At 39.6% G+C, this 22,759-nt stretch overlaps 1 protein-coding gene across 1 annotated transcript; it reads left to right on the top strand.

Moving 5' to 3' along the window:
- Positions 1-614: 614 nt before the first annotated feature.
- Positions 615-21,424, top strand: LOC131038989 (disease resistance protein RPV1). Its single transcript, XM_059208965.1, has 6 exons — positions 615-1,168; positions 1,285-2,371; positions 19,074-19,170; positions 19,291-19,622; positions 19,720-20,925; positions 21,005-21,424. Exons 1-6 carry the CDS (start codon positions 615-617, stop codon positions 21,422-21,424), a joined length of 3,696 nt encoding a protein of 1,231 aa, XP_059064948.1.
- The last annotated feature ends 1,335 nt before the right edge of the window (positions 21,425-22,759 follow it).

Here is a 22,759-nt window from a genome sequence, read left to right on the forward strand (position 1 = left end):
TAATGTGCGTGTTAGGCACAACACATCGGCGCAAGCTGCGCCCCACGATCCACCGTCCTCCGGCATGTCCACGTAGTTTCGCGTGGGCCCAACATTTGAAACAGTCGAGTCCAGGACAACTCCACGTCATTTTTCCTAGGTCCGGTTTGGCATGGTATGCATTTCTCGAACATGTATGTCGATGCATTTCGTTGGTATGACATATCACTTTTGGAACCAGAATAGATGCGTCCTTCTTTGCACACCTCTTCTTCGCTCCACCTCTCACATCACACATCACACCGTGAACGACACTCTCTTGTCTTTCGCCAGCATGCCTACACAAATGGGTCCACGTTTCTCTACTCATCTGGTAAATTCTTAGTTCAGTGCTCCCAGCCTGTTCCCATTGCTTTCAAACCGCATCTTTAGATGGTTTTTTTGTCTTGTATGAAGAGCCTCCATCTCTCGCATTATTCGGCGTTCCTTCCATTCAATCTACCGTGTTTGATCAATTTTGATCTGTTTCATAACGAACTCCCTCTCTTTTGCAAACACTTAGCACTTCAACTCTTCGAGAACCAAGCTTGCTTTCTTGCTTTTTGCTTTAATCGCCTTCACTTCCATCCAATTCTATGGCATCTACATCTACAGTTGGTCGTGAGCGAAAGAATAAGGATAGCGCTTTTGATGAAATCGCACCACCTGCACCTACTTGTGCCTCAAAAGTCATGCAAAAGCCACGCTACGATGTGTTCATCAATCATCGTGGACCAGATGTCAAAGACACACTAGCTAGGAGTATCTATAATATCCTCAAGGAGATAGAGGTGACAGCTTTTTTAGATTCTGAGGAGTCGAAATATGGCGATTTCTTGCCTACAACATTAGAAGCGGCAATGTGTAGTGCCTCGATTCATATAGCAATTTTTTCCAAGAACTATGCAAAATCACCCTGGTGTTTGGCAGAGCTCCATTTTATGCTTAAAACTGGGGCTAAAATTATTCCTGTATTCTACCATGTAGAGCCTAATGATGTCAGATATATAGCTCAAGGGAAGGGACACTATGTTGATGCTTTTGAGCAGTATGAAATGAAGGGTAGATACAGCCCAAAAAGACTTCAAGAGTGGAAAATGGCACTCAGCAATGCCTCTTTTTACACTGGCCAAATCATTAAATATAATGAGTAAGTACCAAACGTTTGGCCTCCCAACCTCAATAAATATGTGTTCTCTCTCTTTATGTATTTAACTTCTTAAATCATTTGTTCTATTTTATTTATTCAATGTTTTTCTTGTTCAGTGGTGAAATGAGGTTGCTGAAGAATATTGTGAATATTGTACTAAAAGAAGTAAACAACGTGCCATTAGTGGTTGCAAACCATCCAGTTGGTCTCGAAGAAATAGAACAAGACTTTGTGATAAATACACTCCAATCTGGTTGTGGTGATCAGGGTGTACAAATTGTGGGAATATGGGGAATGGGTGGCTTCGGAAAGACCACATTTGCCAAATACTTATACAACAAAAAATCCTCTTTAATGGAGAGGTCCAATTTTATTTTTGAAGTTAGAGATGGTGCAGCTAAAGGTATGTTGCAGAAGAAGCAGATTCAACTCCTCAAAGACCTTAGCATCACAACTCCAAAATTTCATAATATAGAGCAAGGTAAGGCATTTCTTGCAAGGTCTTTGAGATATGTTAGAGTGCTCATTGTTCTAGATGATGTGGATCATGTGGACCAGCTGGATGCTCTTTTACCCATGAAAGACAGTCTTGAAGAGGGTAGTCTTATTATTGTTACAACACAGGAGAATGATGTCCTTAGATCCAAGAGCATATCCTGTGTATATAAAATGAAAGCACTCGATCCAATTTATGCAAAGCAACTTTTTTGTTGGCATGCATTCTCAAAATTAGTTCCCCTCAACGGATTTGAGGATCTTGTTGAAGGGTTTTTAGAAGCTTGCAATGGATTACCCTTGTCCCTCAAGATATTTGGAGGACAATTACATGGAGAGTCCTGTAAAGAATATTTGGAGTCTTTATTGTATGAGATCTTAAGAATAGTGCTTGATAATATTACAGAGAAACTCAAAGTAAGCTATGATGCTCTTGAATATGAACAGAAAGAAATGTTTCTTGATGTTGCTTGTTTCTTTTTAGGAGAAGAGAACAGTTTGGCAATTGAAGTTTGGAATGGCTCAAGATGGAATGGTCTGCATGGTTGGGAAAAGCTCTTCAATAAATGTTTGGTTGAACTTGATGGAAAGAATCGCATAAAAATGCATGATCACTTAAGAGATTTAGCAAAGCAAATTGCAAGTCAGCATTCTCCTTACCGGCTTTGGTTACCCCAGCAGATTATTAATGCGGAGAAACAGACTCAAGTGAGGTTATACTTTCATTTATTTTATGAATAGACAATGGAAAGGAGAACATCCTTCTCTGCCTAGATGTTGTAAGGAAGCAAAGGTGTGCGGAAATGCTTCCTACGCTAATCTTGAGAGGACGATTTTGCAAATTTCAACTTAACTATCATGGAGATCACAAGAAGCAAATAGAGTAGAAGTAAAACAAGAAACACATAACACAGCAATTATCATGGGGAAAACCCATACGGGTGAAAAACCCCACACTCTAAAACTTGCATAGTATATTAACAAATCAACAAGAGATTACAATACACTTGCAATGCAAGTTTTTACAAGAGCATCACCTCAAATCAAGCTCAGAGAGACTTCACTAGCATCCTTCTAGCACCCAGCCTTGCAAACAAAAACTCCATAATACAAACTCCTCTCCAAGCCCTCATTATATAAGAATTTTACAACCTGGAAACCATTTGTGGTTTTACAATACCATGGGCAAAACCTCCATGACATGTGTTGCCCACCCTTGACATTTGTTTTTTCCAAGATAAGAAAACTAGGTTAAAAGTAGTTACTCACATCCAAAATCTTATCCCCTATTTTTGACCCTCATAACCAACATGAAATGTGTCATATAATCTCTGAAAATGGCCCTCCTATATTATACTATGGACAAGGCATCTTTTAACAACTCTTATACCTTTTTCCAAGGCACCGACACGTGGGAAACCTCCCAACTACATTTGGAACAATTTACCAAAAATTGCAAGGTTGAGACACATGTATCTCAACATTCTCCCACTTGTCAAATACCTTGCAAGAGTTAGGGGATCCAAATTACCATGGACTCAACAGTCAGGGGCCAAGAGGCCCATAGACTCCGAACACCATCTGAACTTCTCTGTGCTCACGGGCTTAGTTAATGAATCAGCAACATTCACCAAAGTTTCTACCTTCTCCAGCTTCACCCTACCATCCTCAACCATATCTCTCACAAAATGATATTGTACGTCAATGTGTTTGGTCCTCGCATGAAAAGTTGGGTTCTTCGCTAGGCAGATTGCACTCTAACTGTCTCTATAAATTGTCACTGCACCCTATTTAAACTCTATATCTGAACACAATCTCTTAAGCCAAATGGCTTCTTTGCAAGCATGAGTAGCTGCCATATACTCTGCCTCTGTAGTGGACAAAGCGACCATAGCCTATCGCTTGCTCATCCAGCTAATTGCACCACCAAATAATGTAAACACATATGCACTAGTGGGTCTTCTTCTATCAACATCACTAGCCCAGTCTGAATCCACAAAGCCTCTAATATCCAAGGAATGTTCATTTCCTGTTCCATGAAAACATATAGAGTACTCTGTGGTACCCCGCAAGTATCTAAAAACTCTTTTTACTGCATCCCAATGTGCTCTTCCTGGATTAGACATGTAATGGGAAAGAACTCCCACTGCTTGGGCAATATCTGGTCTTGTACAAACCATAGCATACATCAAACTTCCAACAGCACTTTGATATGGTACTCGACTCATCTCTTCCATCTCCAATGGGGATGTAGGACACTGTGAACTAGAAATCTTTGTTCCCATTGTAACAGGAACACTCAATGGTCTAGAATCTTGCATATTAAATCTTCTCAGAATAGTACCAACATACTTACTCTGGCCTAGCCAAAGCTTTTTGTTTTGTCTATCTCTTACAATCTCCATTCCTAGAATGTGTCTTGCTGCACCAAGATCTTTCATATCAAATTTTGCCGAGAGTTGAAATTTTAATTCTACAATCAAACCTTTTCCTTTCCCAATAAACAACATGTCATCAACAAGGCAATAACCAGGAAATGATCACCATCAGATTTGAAATATATATAGTGATCAGATTTAGACCGCACAAACCCCAAACTCAATACATATGTATCAAACTTCTGGTACCACATCCTAGGACTTTGTTTTAAACCATACAAGGATTTCTTCAACTTACAGACCAAATTACTTTTACCTTTTACCACATAGTGCTCTGGCTGTGTCATATAAATTTCTTCCTCCAAATCTCCATGAAGGAAAGCAGTTTTTACATCCATTTGTTCAACCTCTAGATCATAAGCTGCTATAATAGAAAGCAAGAAACGAATGGATGTCATTTTGGCTACAGGAGAAAAAATCTCACCATAATCTACTCCCTCAACCTGGGAGTAACCTTTTGCAACCAAACATGCCTTGTACTTCTCTATTCTTCCATCTAAACCTATCTTCCTTTTGAACACCCATTTGCAACCAACAGGCTTTTGTCCTTCAGGCAATGGTACAAGGTCCCATGTGTCATTCTTCTTAAGGGCTGCCATCTCTTCATCCATGGCAATTTTCCAGGACTCTGAATCATTCATACCAAGAGCCTCTTCTACAGATTTCGGTTCATCAATATTAGCATTCAAAGAAAATATGCATATCCAATCATCAGGAGAATATCCATACCTTTCAGGTGGTTTTCTTTGTCTAATAGATCGTCAAACAAGTTCAGGTTTAGGTTCTTCTTCTTCCTCTGATGATTCAGAACTCGTAGAGCTCTCATCAACTTCCTATCTTTCTACGGGCCTCGATTCAACTTTTTCAGGTGTAGTAGGCAGTTGAATCACATCTTTCTTTTCTTCCTTTTGTTCTAGCTGCACTGTAATAGAAGAAGACTTAGTTTCTCTAAAAATAACACTTCTAGAATAAAATACCTTTTGTGCAACAGGATCCCAAAGCTTGTATCCTTTCACACTATAACTGTATCCAATGAGTATACATTTAACAGCTTTGTTATCCAATTTTGTCCGCTTCTCCTTTGGCACATGAGCATATGCCTCACAACCAAAAACTCTCAAATGACTAAATGAAGGCTTGTGGCCCGACCACACTTCCATTGGCGTTTTATCAACAAGAGCTGATGTAGGAGACCTGTTTATCGGTAGCAAGCAGTGGCTACAGCTTCAACCCAGAACTTTTGTTCTAGACCAGCACCACTTAGCATACTCCTAGCCTTCTCCATCAAGGTCCTGTTCATTCTTTCTGCAACTCCATACTCCTAGCCTTCTCCATCAAGGTCCTTAAACATTTTATTTTCTTTCCAGTCTGCAACTCAACCATTGCTTTAAATTCTTTGAAATGACTAAAAACTTCAACTTTACTCTTAAGAAAATAAACCCATGTTCTTCTACCGAAATCATCAATGAAAGAAACATAATAAACTGATTTACCAATAGAAGAAACATCAATTGGACCAAATACATCCGAATGGATTAGATCCAAAACACTTGAAGACTTATAAGAACTGGAGTAAAACTGAATACGGTTTTGTTTTCCATAAATGCAGTGCTCACAAAAATCAAATTCAAGATTGCAATCATTCAACCCATTAACAAGGTTCTTATTTTTCAAAGTTCGTAGACCTTTCTCACCTATGTGGCCGAGTCTCAGGTTCCACAACATTGTCTTCTCTGCAGGCAACTTTGATTCGGTAGACAGAGCACCCTTGGGTACCCAAAAACCATGACCACTTGCTGAAAGAGACACCCTCTCCTTTTCCAACATAATCTTTATCATAGTCTTATTAGAAGTGCTATTGCACTTAACTGTGCATGCATCAAGTTGGTACAATGTACCCATTCTGCTTCCTCTTGCTATTACCATAGCACCTCTCACCATTTTCACACCTACTTCAGAAAACTGTACATGCACACCCGCATCTATTAGTTTGCTAACAGATAACAAATTTCTTGCTAGTCCCAGGATATGCAAGACACCATCAAATCTTCTAGTTCTACCATCAGAAAATTTAACATGAACACTTCCACGACCAACAATATCAAGAAAGGAGTTATCACCCAAATACACCTTACCACCATCAAACCTTTCATACTTACTAAACCAGTTTCTAATAGGAGTCATGTGAAAAGATGCACCTGAGTCTATCAACCATGCATTGTCACCTGCATGAGTGGCCAAGGCTGCAATAAAAGCATCTCCATCTTCCTTCTTGGACTCAGAATCAGAATATTGCTTCTTCTTCTTTTTCTTCTTTTCTTCTTTACAGTCCTTTCGGAAATATCCGAGCTTTCCACAATTCCAAAAATTTACCTTGGACTTACCAGGAGATTTTGATCTCCCCTTATTCTTGGACTTAGAACAGTCATTCTGCTTTTCATTCTTGCCTCTTTCTTTTGGTCTTCCTCAAACACTCAGAGCCTCTTTGGCATTCAGAGAAACCTTCCTTCTCATCTCCTCAGAAAGTAGAGAACCAACAACATCCTCCATCTTCAAGACGACTGCAGTGCTCCCTATGGTCATCACAAGGCTCTCCCATGAGTCTGGCAACAAACATAGCAGGATTTGGCACCTTTCTTCTTCATCCATTGGTACCCCAACTAAGGTCAACTGAGTCACCAACATATTAAAACTTTCCAGATACTCAGAAATTCATCCACCTTCTTCCATTCTCAAGGAATGCAACTTCTTCCTCAAGAAAATTTTATTCACAAGTGATTTTGCTTGGTAGATCTCACTTAGCTTCTTCCAAAGCTTCTTTGCAATAGATTCTTCATGGACATTAATCAGAATTGAGTCTGCAAGGCACAATCTTATGAGACCTTTAGCTTTTCTATCCATTACATCATATTGTGCAGCTAAAGTCGGATCTGCGGGCCTCGACTTATTCTCATCGACTGCATCCCATAGATCTCGATCAATCAATAGATCTTCCATCTTCAGCTTCCACATTTCAAAGTTTGTGCCAGAAAACTTCTCTACATCAATCCTCCTTGATATACTTGCCATCTTTACGATCCTGCAATACAGAAATGAAATACTCTACACAAGCTCCCACTCAAACCTTGATTAGCTCAAAAAACCCTGTACCCAAATACATCCGAATGGATTAGATCCAAAACACTTGAAGACTTATAAGAACTAGAGTAAAACTGAATACGGTTTTGTTTTCCATAAATGTAATGCTCACAAAAATCAAATTCAAGATTGCAATCATTCAACCCATTAACAAGGTTCTTATTTTTCAAAGTTTGTAGACCCTTCTCACCTATGTGGCCGAGTCCCAGGTGCCACAACATTGTCTTCTCTGCATGCAACTTTGATTTGGTAGACAGAGCACCCTTGGGTACCCAAAAACCATGACCATCTTGTAAGGAAGTTAAGTAGCGGAAACAACTTCCTACACTAACCTTGAGAGGAGGGTAATGCAAAACTTTTTCAGATCATTACAACAGTTACAGAAAATAGAAATAGATATAATAGCAATCATACCACAACACAATGATTTACGTGGGGAAAACCCTTTCGGGAGAAAAACCCCACCCTCCAAAAGCAGCTCAATATTTTATTCAGCAATCAAAAACAGATTACAAAATACTTGCAGAGCAAGCTCTTCGCAGGAGTAGCACTAATCAGAGATTCAGAGACAACTCAATAGCCATAAGACTCTTACACACAACCTCTATCTCACACACCTCATAAATAGGAGATACAATACAAGAAACCGTCAAACGGTATTACAAAACCATGGGCTAAAACCACCCAATAAGGTGTAGCCGACCTTATCTCCCTTCTATGACATGTTAAAGCACACATCAACACGTGTCGCTCCCTTTTACAGCTCATTTATGTATCTGATACAAATTATTTTTCCTATTTCAGGAGTACAAACTTCCGGAGGCCATAACTTGAGAACCGGGTGTCCGATTGACGAACCGTTTGAAGCGCCGGAAAGCTCGCGAAGTGCTCTATCACCTCGTAACCAGCTTGGCCGGTTACGACAACTTTTCAAGGCGTTTCAGAGCCTCTAAAGTCCCCAAAATTAAGTTTAAACATTTTATTGCACCCCTCCAAGATGAAAACTTTAATATCTTCAAAACTAGCTGTGACCTTGCGACGAAACTTTACCGGAATGCTTATCTAGCCAACCAGAAGCTTCAAGGAGAGTTTCGCACTATTTCGTGCTCAAATGAAAACTTACTATAAATAGTAACCTCACATAAATGCAAGGTTGAGACACCATTTTTCCCAACAAATCTCCCACTTGTCGAACACCTTGCATGAGCGGAAGGGAATGTCAACACAATGAATCAATTGCTAGGGCCCATAAGGCCCATAGACTCTGAACACCATCTGAACTTCTCTGTGCTCACAGCCTTAGTTAAAGCATCTGCAACATTCATCAAAGTGTCCACCTTAACCAGCTTCACCCTACCATCTTCGACCATATCTCTAACAAAATGATACTGAACATCAATATGTTTGGTCCGGGCATGAAATGTCGGGTTCTTAGCTAGGCTAATTGCACTCTGACTGTCACAGTAAATTGTCACTGTACCTTGTTTTATTCCAATATCCGAACACAGTCTCTTAAGCCAAATGGCCTCTTTACAAGCATGAGTAGCTGCCATATACTCTGCTTCAATAGTGGATAGAGCAACCACAGCCTGTCGCTTACTCATCCAACTAATTGCACCACCAAACAAAGTAAACACATAAGCACTGGTGGATCTTCTTCTATCAATATCACCTGCCCAATCTGAATCCACATAACCATGGATATCAAGGGAAGTCATGTCTCCAACTGAATTACCATGATAACACAAAGAATACTCTGAAGTACCCTTCAAATATCTAAAGACTCTTTTGACTGCATCCCAATGAACTCTACCAGGATTAGACATATATCTAGAAAGTACTCCCAGTGCTTGGGCAATGTCTGGTCTAGTACAGACCATAGCATACATCAAGCTTCCAACCGCACTCTCGTAAGGCACTCTGCTCATGTCTTTCATCTCCAATGGGGATGTAGGACAATCTGAAATGGATAGTTTCATTCCAACTGTAAAAGGAACACTCAATGGTCTACAATTTTGCATGTTGAACCTCTGTAACACTAAATTCACATACTTACTCTGGCCTAGCCATAGCTTTCTGTTCACCCTATCTCTTCTAATTTCCATCCCAAGAATGTGCTTTGCTGCACCAAGATCTTTCATTTCAAATTTAGCAGCGAGCTGAGATTTCAGTTCTGAAATCATACCTTTCCCTTTGCCAATGAATAACATATCATCAACATACAATGCAATGAATAAGAAATGATCACCATAAGATTTATAATAAACACAGTGATCTGATTTAGAACGTTCAAATCCCAAACTCAACACATATGTATCAAATTTCTGGTACCACATCCTAGGACTTTGTTTGAGGCCATACAAAGATTTCTTCAATTTACAGACCAAATTACTTTTGCCTTTCACCACATAGTGCTCCGGCTGTGTCATATAAATATCTTCCTCCAAATCACCATGAAGGAAAGCAGTTTTCACATCCATTTGCTCAACCTCTAAATCATAAGCAGTAGCAATAGAAAGCAAAAATCTAATGGACGTCATTTTTGCAACAGGAGAAAATATCTCACCGTAATCAACACCCTCAACCTGAGAGTAGCCTTTTGCAACCAACCTTGCTTTATACTTCTCAATGCTTCCATCTGAACCAATCTTTTTCTTGAACACCCATTTACAACCAACAGGTTTTCGTCCTTCAGGCAATGGTACAAGATCCCATGTATCATTCTTTTTCAAAGCTGCCATTTCTTCCTCCATAGCAATCTTCCAGGATTCTACATCATTCATACCTAATGTCTCTTCTACAGATTTCGGTTCATCCACACTAGTATTCAGAGCAAAAATACATCTCCAATCATCAGGTGAATACCTTTCAGGTGGTTGTCTATGTCTTGTAGACCTTCGAACAAGCTGAGTTGGAGGTTCTTCCTCCTCTTCTGAAGATTCAGAGCTAGACGAGCTCTCCTCAAATTCTTGCCTATCTAGGGGTCTCGATTCAACTCTTTCAGGTGTAGAAGGAAGTTGAATCACATCTTCTTTTTTAGTCTGTTCTGGCTGCAATGTAACAGAAGGAGACTTAATTTCTCTAAAAATAACACTTCTACTGTGAATTACCTTTTGTGCAACAGGGTCCCAAAGCTTGTATCCTTTCACACCATAACTATACCCGATGAAGATACATTTCACAGCCTTGTTCTCCAACTTTGTTCGCTTCTCCTTTGGCACATGTGCATATGCCTCACAACCAAAAACTCTAAGATGTCTCAATGAAGGCTTGTGACCTGACCATGCTTCCATAGGTGTTTTATCAACAAGAGCTGATGTAGGAGACCTGTTAATCAGGTAGCAAGCAGTGGCAACAGCTTCAGCCCAAAACTTTTGTTCGAGACCAGCACCACTCAACATACTCCTAGCCTTCTCCATCAGTGTCCTGTTCATTCTTTCTGCAACTCCATTCTGCTGTGGAGAATACGGAGTTGTCTTCTATCTATTAATTCCACAGTCTTTACAGAATCTATCAAAATCATTAGAGCAAAACTCACCGCCATTATCAGTTCTCAAACATTTTATTTTCTTTCCAGTCTGCAACTCAACCATTGCTTTAAATTCTTTAAAACGACTAAAAACTTCAGATTTACTCTTTAGAAAATAAACCCATGTCCTTCTACTAAAATCATCAATAAATGAAACATAATATGTGGATTTTCCAATCGAAAAGACATCTACTGGACCAAACACATCAGAATGGATAAGATCCAAAACACCACAAGTTTTATGAGAACTCGAGTAAAACTGAACGCGGTTTTGTTTTCCATAAATGCAATGCTCACAGAAATCAAAGTCAAGGTTACAGTCATTCAAACCTTCAACAAGGTTTTTATTTTTCAAGGTCCTTAGACCCTTTTCTCCAATGTGGCCAAGTCTCTGGTGCCATAACATAGTCTTCTCTGCAGGTAACTTTGCTTCAGACGAAAGAGCACCCTTAGGTACCCAAAAACCATTTCCATCTGCTGAAGGTGAAACCTTCAAATCTTCCAGTGAGGTATCCACAGATTTACTTTTTACAGAAGTGCTATTACACTCAACAATGTATGCTTCAAGCTTATACAAAGTGCCAAACCTGACACCTCTAGCAACTACCATAGCACCCTTAATCATCTTACATCCTGTTTCAGAAAAGACTACCTGCACACCTGCATCTATTAGTTTGCTCACAGATAACAAGTTTCGTTTTAATCCAAGGATATGCAACACACCATTAATCCTTTTTATTCTACCATCAGAAAACCTGATTCTAACTTTACCTCGACCAACAATGTCTAAATGTGAATCATCACCCAAGTACACCTTACCTCCATTAAATCCTTCATATTCAGAAAACCAATCTCTATTGGAAGTCATATGAAAAGATGCACCTGAGTCAATTAGCCAGGCATCATTACCTGCATGGGTCGCCAAAGCCGCAATAAATGCATCGCCATCTTCTTTGTCGGACTCAGAATCAGAATCGAACTTTTTCTTTTTCTTCTTCTTTTCTTCTTTGCAGTCCTTACGGATGTGACCCGGTTTACCGCAATTCCAGCAAATGACTTTGGACTTTCCAGGAGATTTCGATCTCCCTTTGGATTTGGACTTGCCACGCTTCTCATTCTTCTTGCCTTTCTCTTTAGGTCTTCCACGAACGGTTAGGGCTTCCTTTGAACTGATGGATACCTTCCTTCGCATCTCTTCACCGAGTAGGGCACCCACCACGTCTTCAGATTTCAAAACAACAGAAGTACTACCGATAGCCATAACAAGAGAATCCCACGAATCAGGCAAAGAGCAAAGCAAGATCTGACATTTTTCCTCCTCATCCATCTTAACACCGACGGATACTAATTGAGCCACAATCATATTGAATGCTTCCAGGTGGTCTGCAATTCGTCCACCCTCTTCCATCTTCAAGGAATACAATTTCTTTCTTAAGAAAATTTGATTTAATAAAGATTTCACTTGATACATCTCACCAAGCTTAGTCCATAACTTCTTTGCAGAGTTCTCTTCATGGACATTGATTAGAACAGAGTCTGTCAGGCACAGTCTGATTAGACCCTTGGCTTTTCGGTCCATAACATCATACTGAGCTGCCGCAGTAGGATCTGAGGGTCTTTGGACATTCGCATCAACAGCATCCCAAAGATCTCGATCTATTAGCAGATCTTCCATCTTCAACTTTCACATCTCAAAATTACTTCCATTAAATTTCTCCACCTCTATTCTCCCTGACGAACTCGCCATCTGAAAATTCCTGCAACAAGATCAAAAAGTGTCTTCTGCACAAGCTCCCACTCAAATCTGGATTAGTTCAAAAAACCCAACTGCCCACAATTGAAACCAAAGGTGATCAGGCTCTGATACCACTTGTAAGGAAGTTAAGTAGCGGAAACAACTTCCTACACTAACCTTGAGAGGAGGGTAATGCAAAACTTTTTCAGATCATTACAACAGTTACAGAAAATAGAAATAGATATAATAGCAATCATACCACAACACAATGATTTACGTGGGGAAAACCCTTTCGGGAGAAAAACCCCACCCTCCAAAAGCAGCTCAATATTTTATTCAGCAATCAAAAACAGATTACAAAATACTTGCAGAGCAAGCTCTTCGCAGGAGTAGCACTAATCAGAGATTCAGAGACAACTCAATAGCCATAAGACTCTTACACACAACCTCTATCTCACACACCTCATAAATAGGAGATACAATACAAGAAACCGTCAAACGGTATTACAAAACCATGGGCTAAAACCACCCAATAAGGTGTAGCCGACCTTATCTCCCTTCTATGACATGTTAAAGCACACATCAACACGTGTCGCTCCCTTTTACAGCTCATTTATGTATCCGATACAAATTATTTTTCCTATTTCAGGAGTACAAACTTCCGGAGGCCATAACTTGAGAACCGAGTGTCCGATTGACGAACCGTTTGAAGCGCCGGAAAGCTCGGGAAGTGCTCTATCACCTCATAACCCGCTTGGCCGGTTACGACAACTTTTCAAGGCGTTTCGGAGCCTCTAAAGTCCCCAAAATTAAGTTTAAACATTTTATTGCACCCCTCCAAGATGAAAACTTTAATATCTTCAAAACTAGCTGTGACCTTGCGACGAAACTTTACCGGAATGCTTATCTAGCCAACCAGAAGCTTCAGGGAGAGTTTCGCACTATTTCGTGCTCAAATGAAAACTTACTATAAATAGTAACCTCACATAAATGCAAGGTTGAGACACCATTTTTCCCAACACATCTGCTTAAAGAGACACCCTCTCCTTTTCCAACATAGTCTTTATCATAGTCTTATCAGAAGTGTTATTGCACTCAACTGTGCATTCATCAAGTTGGTACAATGTACCCATTCTGCTTCCTCTTGCTATTACCATAGCACCTCTCACCATTTTCACACCTACTTCAGAAAACTGTACATGCACACCCGCATCTATTAGTTTGCTAACAGATAACAAATTTCTTGCTAGTCCCGGGATATGCAAGACAACATCAAATCTTCTAGTTCTACCATCAGAAAATTTAACATGAACACTTCCACAACCAACAATATCAAGAAAGGAGTTATCACCCAAATACACCTTACCACCATCAAACTTTTCATACTTACTAAACTAGTTTCTAATAGGAGTCATGTGGAAAGATGCACCTGAGTCTATCAACCATGCATTGTCACCTGCATGAGTGGCCAAGGCTGCAATAAAAGCATCTCCATCTTCCTTCTTGGACTCAGAATCAGAATCTTGCTTCTTCTTCTTTTTCTTCTTTTTCTTCTTTTCTTCTTTACAGTCCTTTCGGAAATGTCTAGGCTTTCCTCAATTCCAACAAATTACCTTGGACTTACCAGGAGATTTTGATCTCCCCTTATTCCTGGACTTAGAACAGCCATTCTGCTTTTCATTCTTGCCTCTTTCTTTTCGTCTTCCTCGAACACTCAGAGCCTCTTTGGCATTCAGAGAAACCTTCCTTCTCATCTCCTCAGAAAGTAGAGAACCAATAACATCCTCCATCTTCAAGACGACTGCAGTGCTCCCTATGGCCATCACAAGGCTCTCCCATGAGTCTAGCAACGAACATAGCAGGATTTGGCACCTTTCTTCTTCATCCATTGGTACCCCAACTGAGGTCAACTGAGTCACCAACATATTAAAACTTTCCAGATACTCAGAAATTCTTCCACTTTCTTCCATTCTCAAGGAATGCAACTTCTTCCTCAAGAAAATTTTATTCACAAGTGATTTTGCTTGGTAGATCTCACTTAGCTTCTTCCAAAGCTTCTTTGCAGTAGATTCTTCGTGGACATTAATCAGAATTGAGTCTGCAAGGCACAATCTTATGAGACCTTTAGCTTTTCTATCCATTACATCATATTGTGCAGCTAAAGTCAGATCTGCGAGCCTCGACTTATTCTCATCGAATGCATCCCATAGATCTCGATCAATCAATAGATCTTCCATCTTAAGCTTCCACATTTCAAAGTTTGTGCCAGAAAACTTCTCTACATCAATCCTCCCTGATATACTTGCCATCTTTACGATCCTGCAATACAAAAATGAAATACTCTGCACAAGCTCCCACTCAAACCTTGATTAGCTCAAAAAACCCTATACCCAAATACATCCGAATGGATTAGATCCAAAACACTTGAAGACTTATAAGAACTGGAGTAAAACTGAATATGGTTTTGTTTTCCATAAACGCAATGCTCACAAAAATCAAATTCAAGATTGCAATCATTCAACCCATTAACAAGGTTCTTATTTTTCAAAGTTTGTAGACCCTTCTCACCTATGTGACCAAGTCTCAGGTGTCACAACATTGTCTTCTCTGCAGGCAAATTTGATTCGGTAGACAGAGCACCCTTGGCTACCCAAAAACCATGACCATCTGCTGAAAGAGACACCCTCTCCTTTTCCAACATAGTCTTTATCATAGTCTTATCAGAAGTGATATTGCACTCAACTGTGCATGCATCAAGTTGGTACAATGTACCCATTCTGCTTCCTCTTGCTATTACCATAGCACCTCTCACCATTTTCACACCTGCTTCAGAAAACTGTACATACACACCCGCATCTATTAGTTTGCTAACATATAACAAATTTCTTGCTAGTCCCAGGATATGCAACACACCATCAAATCTTCTAGTTCTACCATCAGAAAATTTAACATGAACACTTCCACAACCAACAATATCAAGAAAGGAGTTATCACCCAAATACACCTTACCACCATCAAACTTTTCATACTTACTATACCAATTTCTAATAGGAGTCATGTGGAAAGATGCACCTGAGTCTATCAACCATGCATTGTCACCTGCACGAGTGGCCAAGGCTACAATAAAAGCATCTCCATCTTCCTTCTTGGACTCAGAATCAGAATCTTGCTTCTTCTTCTTTTTCTTCTTTTTCTTCTTCTCTTCTTTACAGTCCTTTCAGAAATGTCCGGGCTTTCCACAATTCCAGCAAATTACCTTGGACTTACCAGGAGATTTTGATCTCCCCTTATTCTTGGACTTAGAATAACCATTCTGCTTTTCATTCTTCCCTCTTTCTTTTGGTCTTCCTCGAACACTCAGAGCCTCTTTGGCATTCAGAGAAACCTTCCTTCTCATCTCCTTAGAAAGTAGAGAACCAACAACATCCTCCATCTTCAAGACGACTGCAGTGCTCCCTATGGCCATCACAAGGCTCTCCCATGAGTTTGGCAACGAACATAGCAGGATTTGGCACCTTTCTTCTTCATCCATTGGTACCCCAACTAAGGTCAGCTGAGTCACCAACATATTAAAACTTTCCAGATACTCAGAAATTCGTCCACCTTCTTCCATTCTCAAGGATTGCAACTTCTTCCTCAAGAAAATTTTATTCACAAGTGATTTTGCTTGGTAGATCTCACTTAGCTTCTTCCAAAGCTTCTTTGCAATAGATTCTTCGTGGACATTAATCAGAATTGAGTCTGCAAGGCACAATCTTATGAGACCTTTAGCTTTTCTATCCTTTACATCATATTGTGCAACTAAAGTCGGATCTGCGGGCCTCGACTTATTCTCATCGACTGCATCCCATAGATCTCGATCAATCAATAGATCTTCCATCTTCAGCTTCCACATTTCAAAATTTGTGCCAGAAAACTTCTCTACATCAATCCTCCCTGATATACTTGCCATCTTTACGATCCTACAATACAAAAATGAAATACTCTGCACAAGCTCCCACTCAAACCTTGATTAGCTCAAAAAACCCTATACCCAAATACATCTGAATGGATTAGATCCAAAATACTTGAAGACTTATAAGAACTGGAGTAAAACTGAATACAGTTTTGTTTTCCATAAATGCAATGCTCACAAAAATCAAATTCAAGATTGCAATCATTCAACCCATTAACAAGGTTCTTATTTTTCAAAGTTCGTAGACCCTTCTCACCTATGTGGCCGAGTCTCAGGTTCCACAACATTGTCTTCTCTACAGGTAACTTTGATTCAGTAGACAGAGCACCCTTGGGTACCCAAAAACCATGACCATTTGCTGAAAGAGACACCCTCTCCTTTTCCAACATAGTCTTTATCATAGTCTTATCAGAAGTGCTATTGCACTCAACTGTGCATGCATCAAGTTGGTACAATGTACCCATTCTGCTTCCTCTTGCTATTACCATAGCACCTCTCACCATTTTCACACCTGCTTCAGAAAACTGTACATGCACACTCGCATCTATTAGTTTGCTAACAGATAACAAATTTCTTGCTAGTCCCGGGATATGCAAGACACCATCAAATCTTCTAGTTCTACCATCAGAAAATTTAACATGAACACTTCCACAACCAACAATATCAAGAAAGGATTTATCACCCAAATACACCTTACCACCATCAAACTTTTCATACTTACTAAACCAGTTTCTAATAGGAGTCATGTGGAAAGATGCACCTGAGTCTATCAACCATGCATTGTCACCTGCACGAGTGGCCAAGGCTGCAATAAAAGCATCTCCATCTTCCTTCTCGGACTCAGAATCAAAATCTTGCTTCTTCTTCTTTTTCTTCTTTTCTTCTTTACAGTCGTTTCAAAAATGTCCGGGCTTTCCACAATTCTAGCAAATTACCTTGGACTTACCAGGAGATTTTGATCTCCCCTTATTCTTGGACTTAGAACAGCCATTCTGCTTTTCATTCTTGCCTCTTTCTTTTCGTCTTCCTCGAACACTCAGAGCCTCTTTGGCATTCAGAGAAACCTTCCTTCTCGTCTCCTCAGAAAGTAGAGAACTAACAACATCCTCCATCTTCAAGACGACTGCAGTGCTCCCTATGGCCATCACAAGGCTCTCCCATGAGTCTGGCAACGAACATAGTAGGATTTGGCACCTTTCTTCTTCATCCATTGGTACCCCAACTGAGGTCAACTGAGTCACCAACATATTAAAACTTTCTAGATACTCAGAAATTCGTCCACCTTCTTCCATTCTCAAGGAATGCAACTTCTTCCTCAAGAAAATTTTATTCACAAGTGATTTTGCTTGGTAGATCTCACTTAGCTTCTTCCAAAGCTTCTTTGCAGTAGATTCTTCGTGGACATTAATCAGAATTGAGTCTGCAAGGCACAATCTTATGAGACCTGTAGCTTTTCTATCCATTACATCATATTGTGCAGCTAAAGTCGGATCTGCGAGCCTTGACTTATTCTCATCGACTGCATCCCATAGATCTCGATCAATCAATAGATCTTCCATCTTCAACTTCCACATTTCAAAGTTTGTGCCAGAAAACTTCTCTACATCAATCCTCCCTGATATACTTGCCATCTTTACGATCCTGCAATACAGAAATGAAATACTCTGCACAAGCTCCCACTCAAACCTTGATTAGCTCAAAAAACCCTGTACCCAACAAATAGAACCAAAACTGGTCAGGCTCTGATACCACTTGTAAGGAAGCAAAGGTGTGCGGAAACGCTTCCTACGCTAATCTTGAGAGGACGATTTTGCAAATTTCAACTTAACTATCATAGAGATCACAAGAAGCAAATAGAGTAGAAGTAAAACAAGAAACACATAACACAGTGATTATCGTTGGGAAAACCCATACGGGTGAAAAACCCCACACTCTAAAACTTGCATAGTATATTAACAAATCAACAAGAAATTACAATACACTTGCAATGCAAGTTTTTACAAGAGCATCACCTCAAATCAAGCTCAGAGAGACTTCACTAGCATCCTTCTAGCACCCAACCTTGCAAACAAAAACTCCATAATACAAACTCCTCTCCAAGCCCTCATTATATAAGAATTTTACAACTTGGAAACCATTTGTGGTTTTACAATACCATGGGCAAAACCTCCATGACATGTGTTGCCCACCCTTGACATTTGTTTTTTCCAAGATAAGAAAACTAGGTTAAAAGTAGTTACTCACGTCCAAACTATTATCCCCTATTTTTGACCCTCATAACCAACATGAAATGTGTCATATAATCTCTAAAAATGGCCCTCCTATATTATACTATGGACAAGGCATCTTTTAACAACTCTTATACCTTTTTCCAAGGCACCGACACATGGGAAACCTCCCAACTACATTTGGAACAATTTACCAAAAATTGCAAGGTTGAGACACATGTATCTCAATGGATGTTTTGTCTAATAATTTATTTAATTTTATTTATTTATGAGTTAAACAGCTGTTTGTGAAAGCAATATCAATTTTTTAATCAGATCGGCTTAACAACTTACCTGCCAATAAATTTATTTTCATTTATATAAAATTTTGGGTTGTTTTTATTGCAGAAACGAAATATGGGTATAAGGGTGTTTGGGTGTCTCTATCCTTTTTCTCAGTTTCAGAAAAGAGATGACATACAAGGAATAATGGCTGCCCCAAGCAGTATGATGACTTGGTTTACAAAACTGGTAATTGGGTGTCTCTGTACTTTGTTTCTTTGGTTTTTATTTAATTTTAATTGTTCGACATTTTTTCTTATTATTTAATGCAATTCCTATCCAGCACGGAAAGCCCTTCCCAATAATGAGACGTTCCAGCAGGGTCAGCTCGGACGAGGTAGCGATGGGCAATCCCAGATTGGCAATCCCATCGGAGAAAATTTGTCACTCGCACCTTCTTTCTTTGAACCAAAGATTTTTGTGATTAGAGGAGATTATTTTAATAAGGTACTTTGTGAAGTATCAACAGAGCTGGTCTGGTTTCGCTGGTTCGAAATTGGGCAGAGAAATCTCCCCTCACGGCTTTCATTGAAAAATTTGTGCGTTCTAGAACTCTACGAAGACTATTATGCAGGGGAACATCACTTAAAAGAGCTGTGGAAGGCTGACAACGATGTAAGCATCCTCTCTTTCAACTCTATTAAATCTATAATTCATTTTTTTGAGTATTTGTTGAATATTTTGTGTTTCTCTATACGGAAATGTGTTGCAGGCTCCTGTGCGGCTAAGAGTGTTAGTTATTTCAGGATGCAACAAATTCCAAAGATTTCCAGACTCAATCGGACGTCTTAGTGTGTTGAAAAAGATTGTAATCACTGTAGGCTTCAATTTAAAGAGCCTCCCAGAAGGATTTTGCCGTCTTCAGTCATTGGAGCACTTGCAATTAAGTGCCTGTCATCAGCTAGCATCACTACCCACCAGATTTGGCAACCTGAGAAATTTGCAATTTCTAGATTTGAGTGGCTGCACCAAATTGAGGATGTTGCCAGATTCTTTTAAGAAGCTGATGCTCCTGCAACATCTTGATTTAGAGTCCTGTAGTCAGCTCATACTTACGTCAGAGGATTTCCAACACATCAAAAACCTCAAGTATATAAATCTTTGTAGGTGCGAGCAATTGGAAGAGTTGCCTTCTCATATCACAAATCAGGCGTCCTTGAGAGAGCTCTATTTAGAAGGGGCAGAGAGGCTAAAAGAGATACCAATTAAAATTGGTCAATTAAGCAAGCTACGAGAGATGAGCATAGGAAGTGAGCTTTTGACAAGCTTACCGATCTCCCTTGGAGACTTGTCTTCCTTGAGGAATCTTTCAATATTTTACTCTCCCAACCTCAAATGTTTACCGCACTCTATGGAGCGTCTTCAACTTTTAGAGCATTTAACAATAGAGTGCCCAATCAAATTAGACTTTGAGGCTGCATCATTTCCTTTTGGATTGAGTAACCTGAAGGATATAAGTCTATCACAGACAGAAGTGTTCAGGATTTCAATTCCTGAACACCATTATCCCCACCTTGAGAGTCTCTATCTTTCTTCTATTGATCATTTAACGGAGATCGAAGCATTGCCAACGACAATCAAGTCAATAGAATTGAAATATTGTAAAATGTTGAAGAACATAAGTGTTCCTTGTGATCTGGTGAATCTTGAACGCCTGCACATAAGTTTCTGCCCAGAATTGGATGAGCTTCCTAGCTTAGCATGTTCGACTTCTCTCAGAGAATTTGAACTAGGTGGTAGCTACCAAATTCAGAAAATTGAAGGGTTAGAATGTTGCACAAGGTTGGAAAGCTTGAGAGTAGAGACCCGCTGGGATGTGCCCAGTATTCAAAGTTTGGAGCGAATGAAGAAATTGAGATGGGTGGAACTCAGAGCAAACAAGGGATTGGCCATTGAAAGTTGTTTTCGAACAATACAGGTAATAATTCTAGAAATAATTTTTTTAATTATTTTCATCTGATTGCGCATTGACTGAATATTGTTCAAGAAATTTGCAGAAATGCCCAAGAGAAATAAGAATATGTACTCGCGTAGTCCCTGTTGCGTCCTCACTTGTAGACTCCTTGCTCACTCCGAATCTTGTGGTCGTTAACTCTTTCGCTGACCGCAATTTATGGTCCATGTGTTCATCCAACGGCGATACCATCATGTTCTGTTTTCTTATAAATTGTGTTGTTCCACAAATGACATTGAGTTTGAAGTTCCTTAAGAAAGGAACTATACTATCTGTGGAAAATCTACCAAAGCTTGAAAAGGGTAGATGGGCATGGGTAGGTGTCTTTGCATCGTCGAATAGATGGGCATGGGCAGATGAGTTAGCAATGGACGAAGTGGAGAAAGGTTGGGTTGTGAGAGGGGAAGAGCAAAGAGTAATGGAGGCATTTCACAGCTTGTTGCCTCTTTTACAGAGCAAGTAATCTTAAAAGTGACAAATCATATGTTTTCACATTATAGGCATTTCACAACTTCTTGTTATAACATGACTATTATAGCTATATTATTTATCTAATATTTTTTGACATCTTAACAAAATACATTGTAATGTAGCATTACATTTGATGATTTGGTCTTGAATCATTAGTTTTAAGCAAGGGATTTCTCATGTATAAATAAATTTAAGGCACTATAAACTTATACCACATTAATGGAGTTGGGAATATATATATATATATACATATATATTGAAGAGGATACAATAGAAAACATGCAAAGTAGATCTAGAAGCTCATTGACTCAAGTGCTAGCATGCCCATGCTGATAGTATGTGTGCAATATTCTAGATTTCTATGCTATCATCTGGAAAAGTCAAAAAATTTAAAGTTTTTGTACATGGATAGGAAAAACTACATAGGGATATAGAAATCATAGCAGCAATAGGCTATAAATATATATAAAAAACTATAAAAACTACATAAAAATAATCTAATGTGATCTTATAATGAGTGAAATAACAAAACAATACTAGAAGGAAAAGAAAACACAAACCTTCATGTGAGATAGCATATATAGCTCCAGAATTTTAAAAAATATTGGTAATTGCATGGTGTGTAGGAGAAAAAGTGACACTAAGCAAACATGCCCTAATCTCACTTTCAACCACACACTTGTGGAATACGAAAGAGCCTAGAGGTATCACACAATTGGCTACTTCTTCTTGTGGAAGAGAGAGCCATGGGCTACCTATTAGGATTTCTATTCCTTTGTTGCAATTGAAAGATGAAATGATGCAAGTTCAATCCCTAACCCCAAAGTGCAAGTATGAACTAATAACAAGATTGCAGAATTGAACTTAAACAATGGAAAGCTATAAACACAAGGACAAGACAAGAATGCAAATGCATACCCGGAGTTAAAATCTGACTGAAAATGTTCGGGACGGGGGCGCAGGCGCCACTGTCCAAATTCTGCCCCTGAAACTACTCCGGAAACTGCTGTTTTGCACTTTGGAAAAAGATGTCAAAAATGCTGAAAATGCTGTCTGTCAGGAGGACCAGGGCGCCCAGTGCCCCTGTCCCAGGGACCAGGGCGCCCAGCGCCCCTGTCTTGGCAGGACCAGGGCGCCCCATGCCCCTGTCCTGGTCTTTTGCTCTAAAATTTGGTGAGAAGGTCGGTCTCAGTCTGCTTCTCCCGGATTTGCAACTTGCGGCGTCGTCTGAGTCCCGAAACCTGCACTTATATCTGAAAAGGTGTTTGGGCGGCTATATAGGGTTTTGCCTTAGTCAAACCCCCGCTTCGGTGATTTCCACCTCCAC

The sequence above is a fragment of the Cryptomeria japonica genome, chromosome 7 (genome assembly GCF_030272615.1).
Source record: "Cryptomeria japonica chromosome 7, Sugi_1.0, whole genome shotgun sequence".
NCBI lineage: Eukaryota > Viridiplantae > Streptophyta > Pinopsida > Cupressales > Cupressaceae > Cryptomeria > Cryptomeria japonica.

Coding starts and splice junctions, on each gene's coding strand:
- LOC131038989 (XM_059208965.1), top strand. CDS start 615: ATGGCATCTACATCTACAGTTGGTCGTGAGCGAAAGAATAAGGATAGC. Junction 19,171..19,290: donor AATAATGGCTGCCCCAAGCA/GTATGATGACTT, acceptor ATTCCTATCCAG/CACGGAAAGCCCTTCCCAAT. Junction 19,623..19,719: donor TGTGGAAGGCTGACAACGAT/GTAAGCATCCTC, acceptor AATGTGTTGCAG/GCTCCTGTGCGGCTAAGAGT.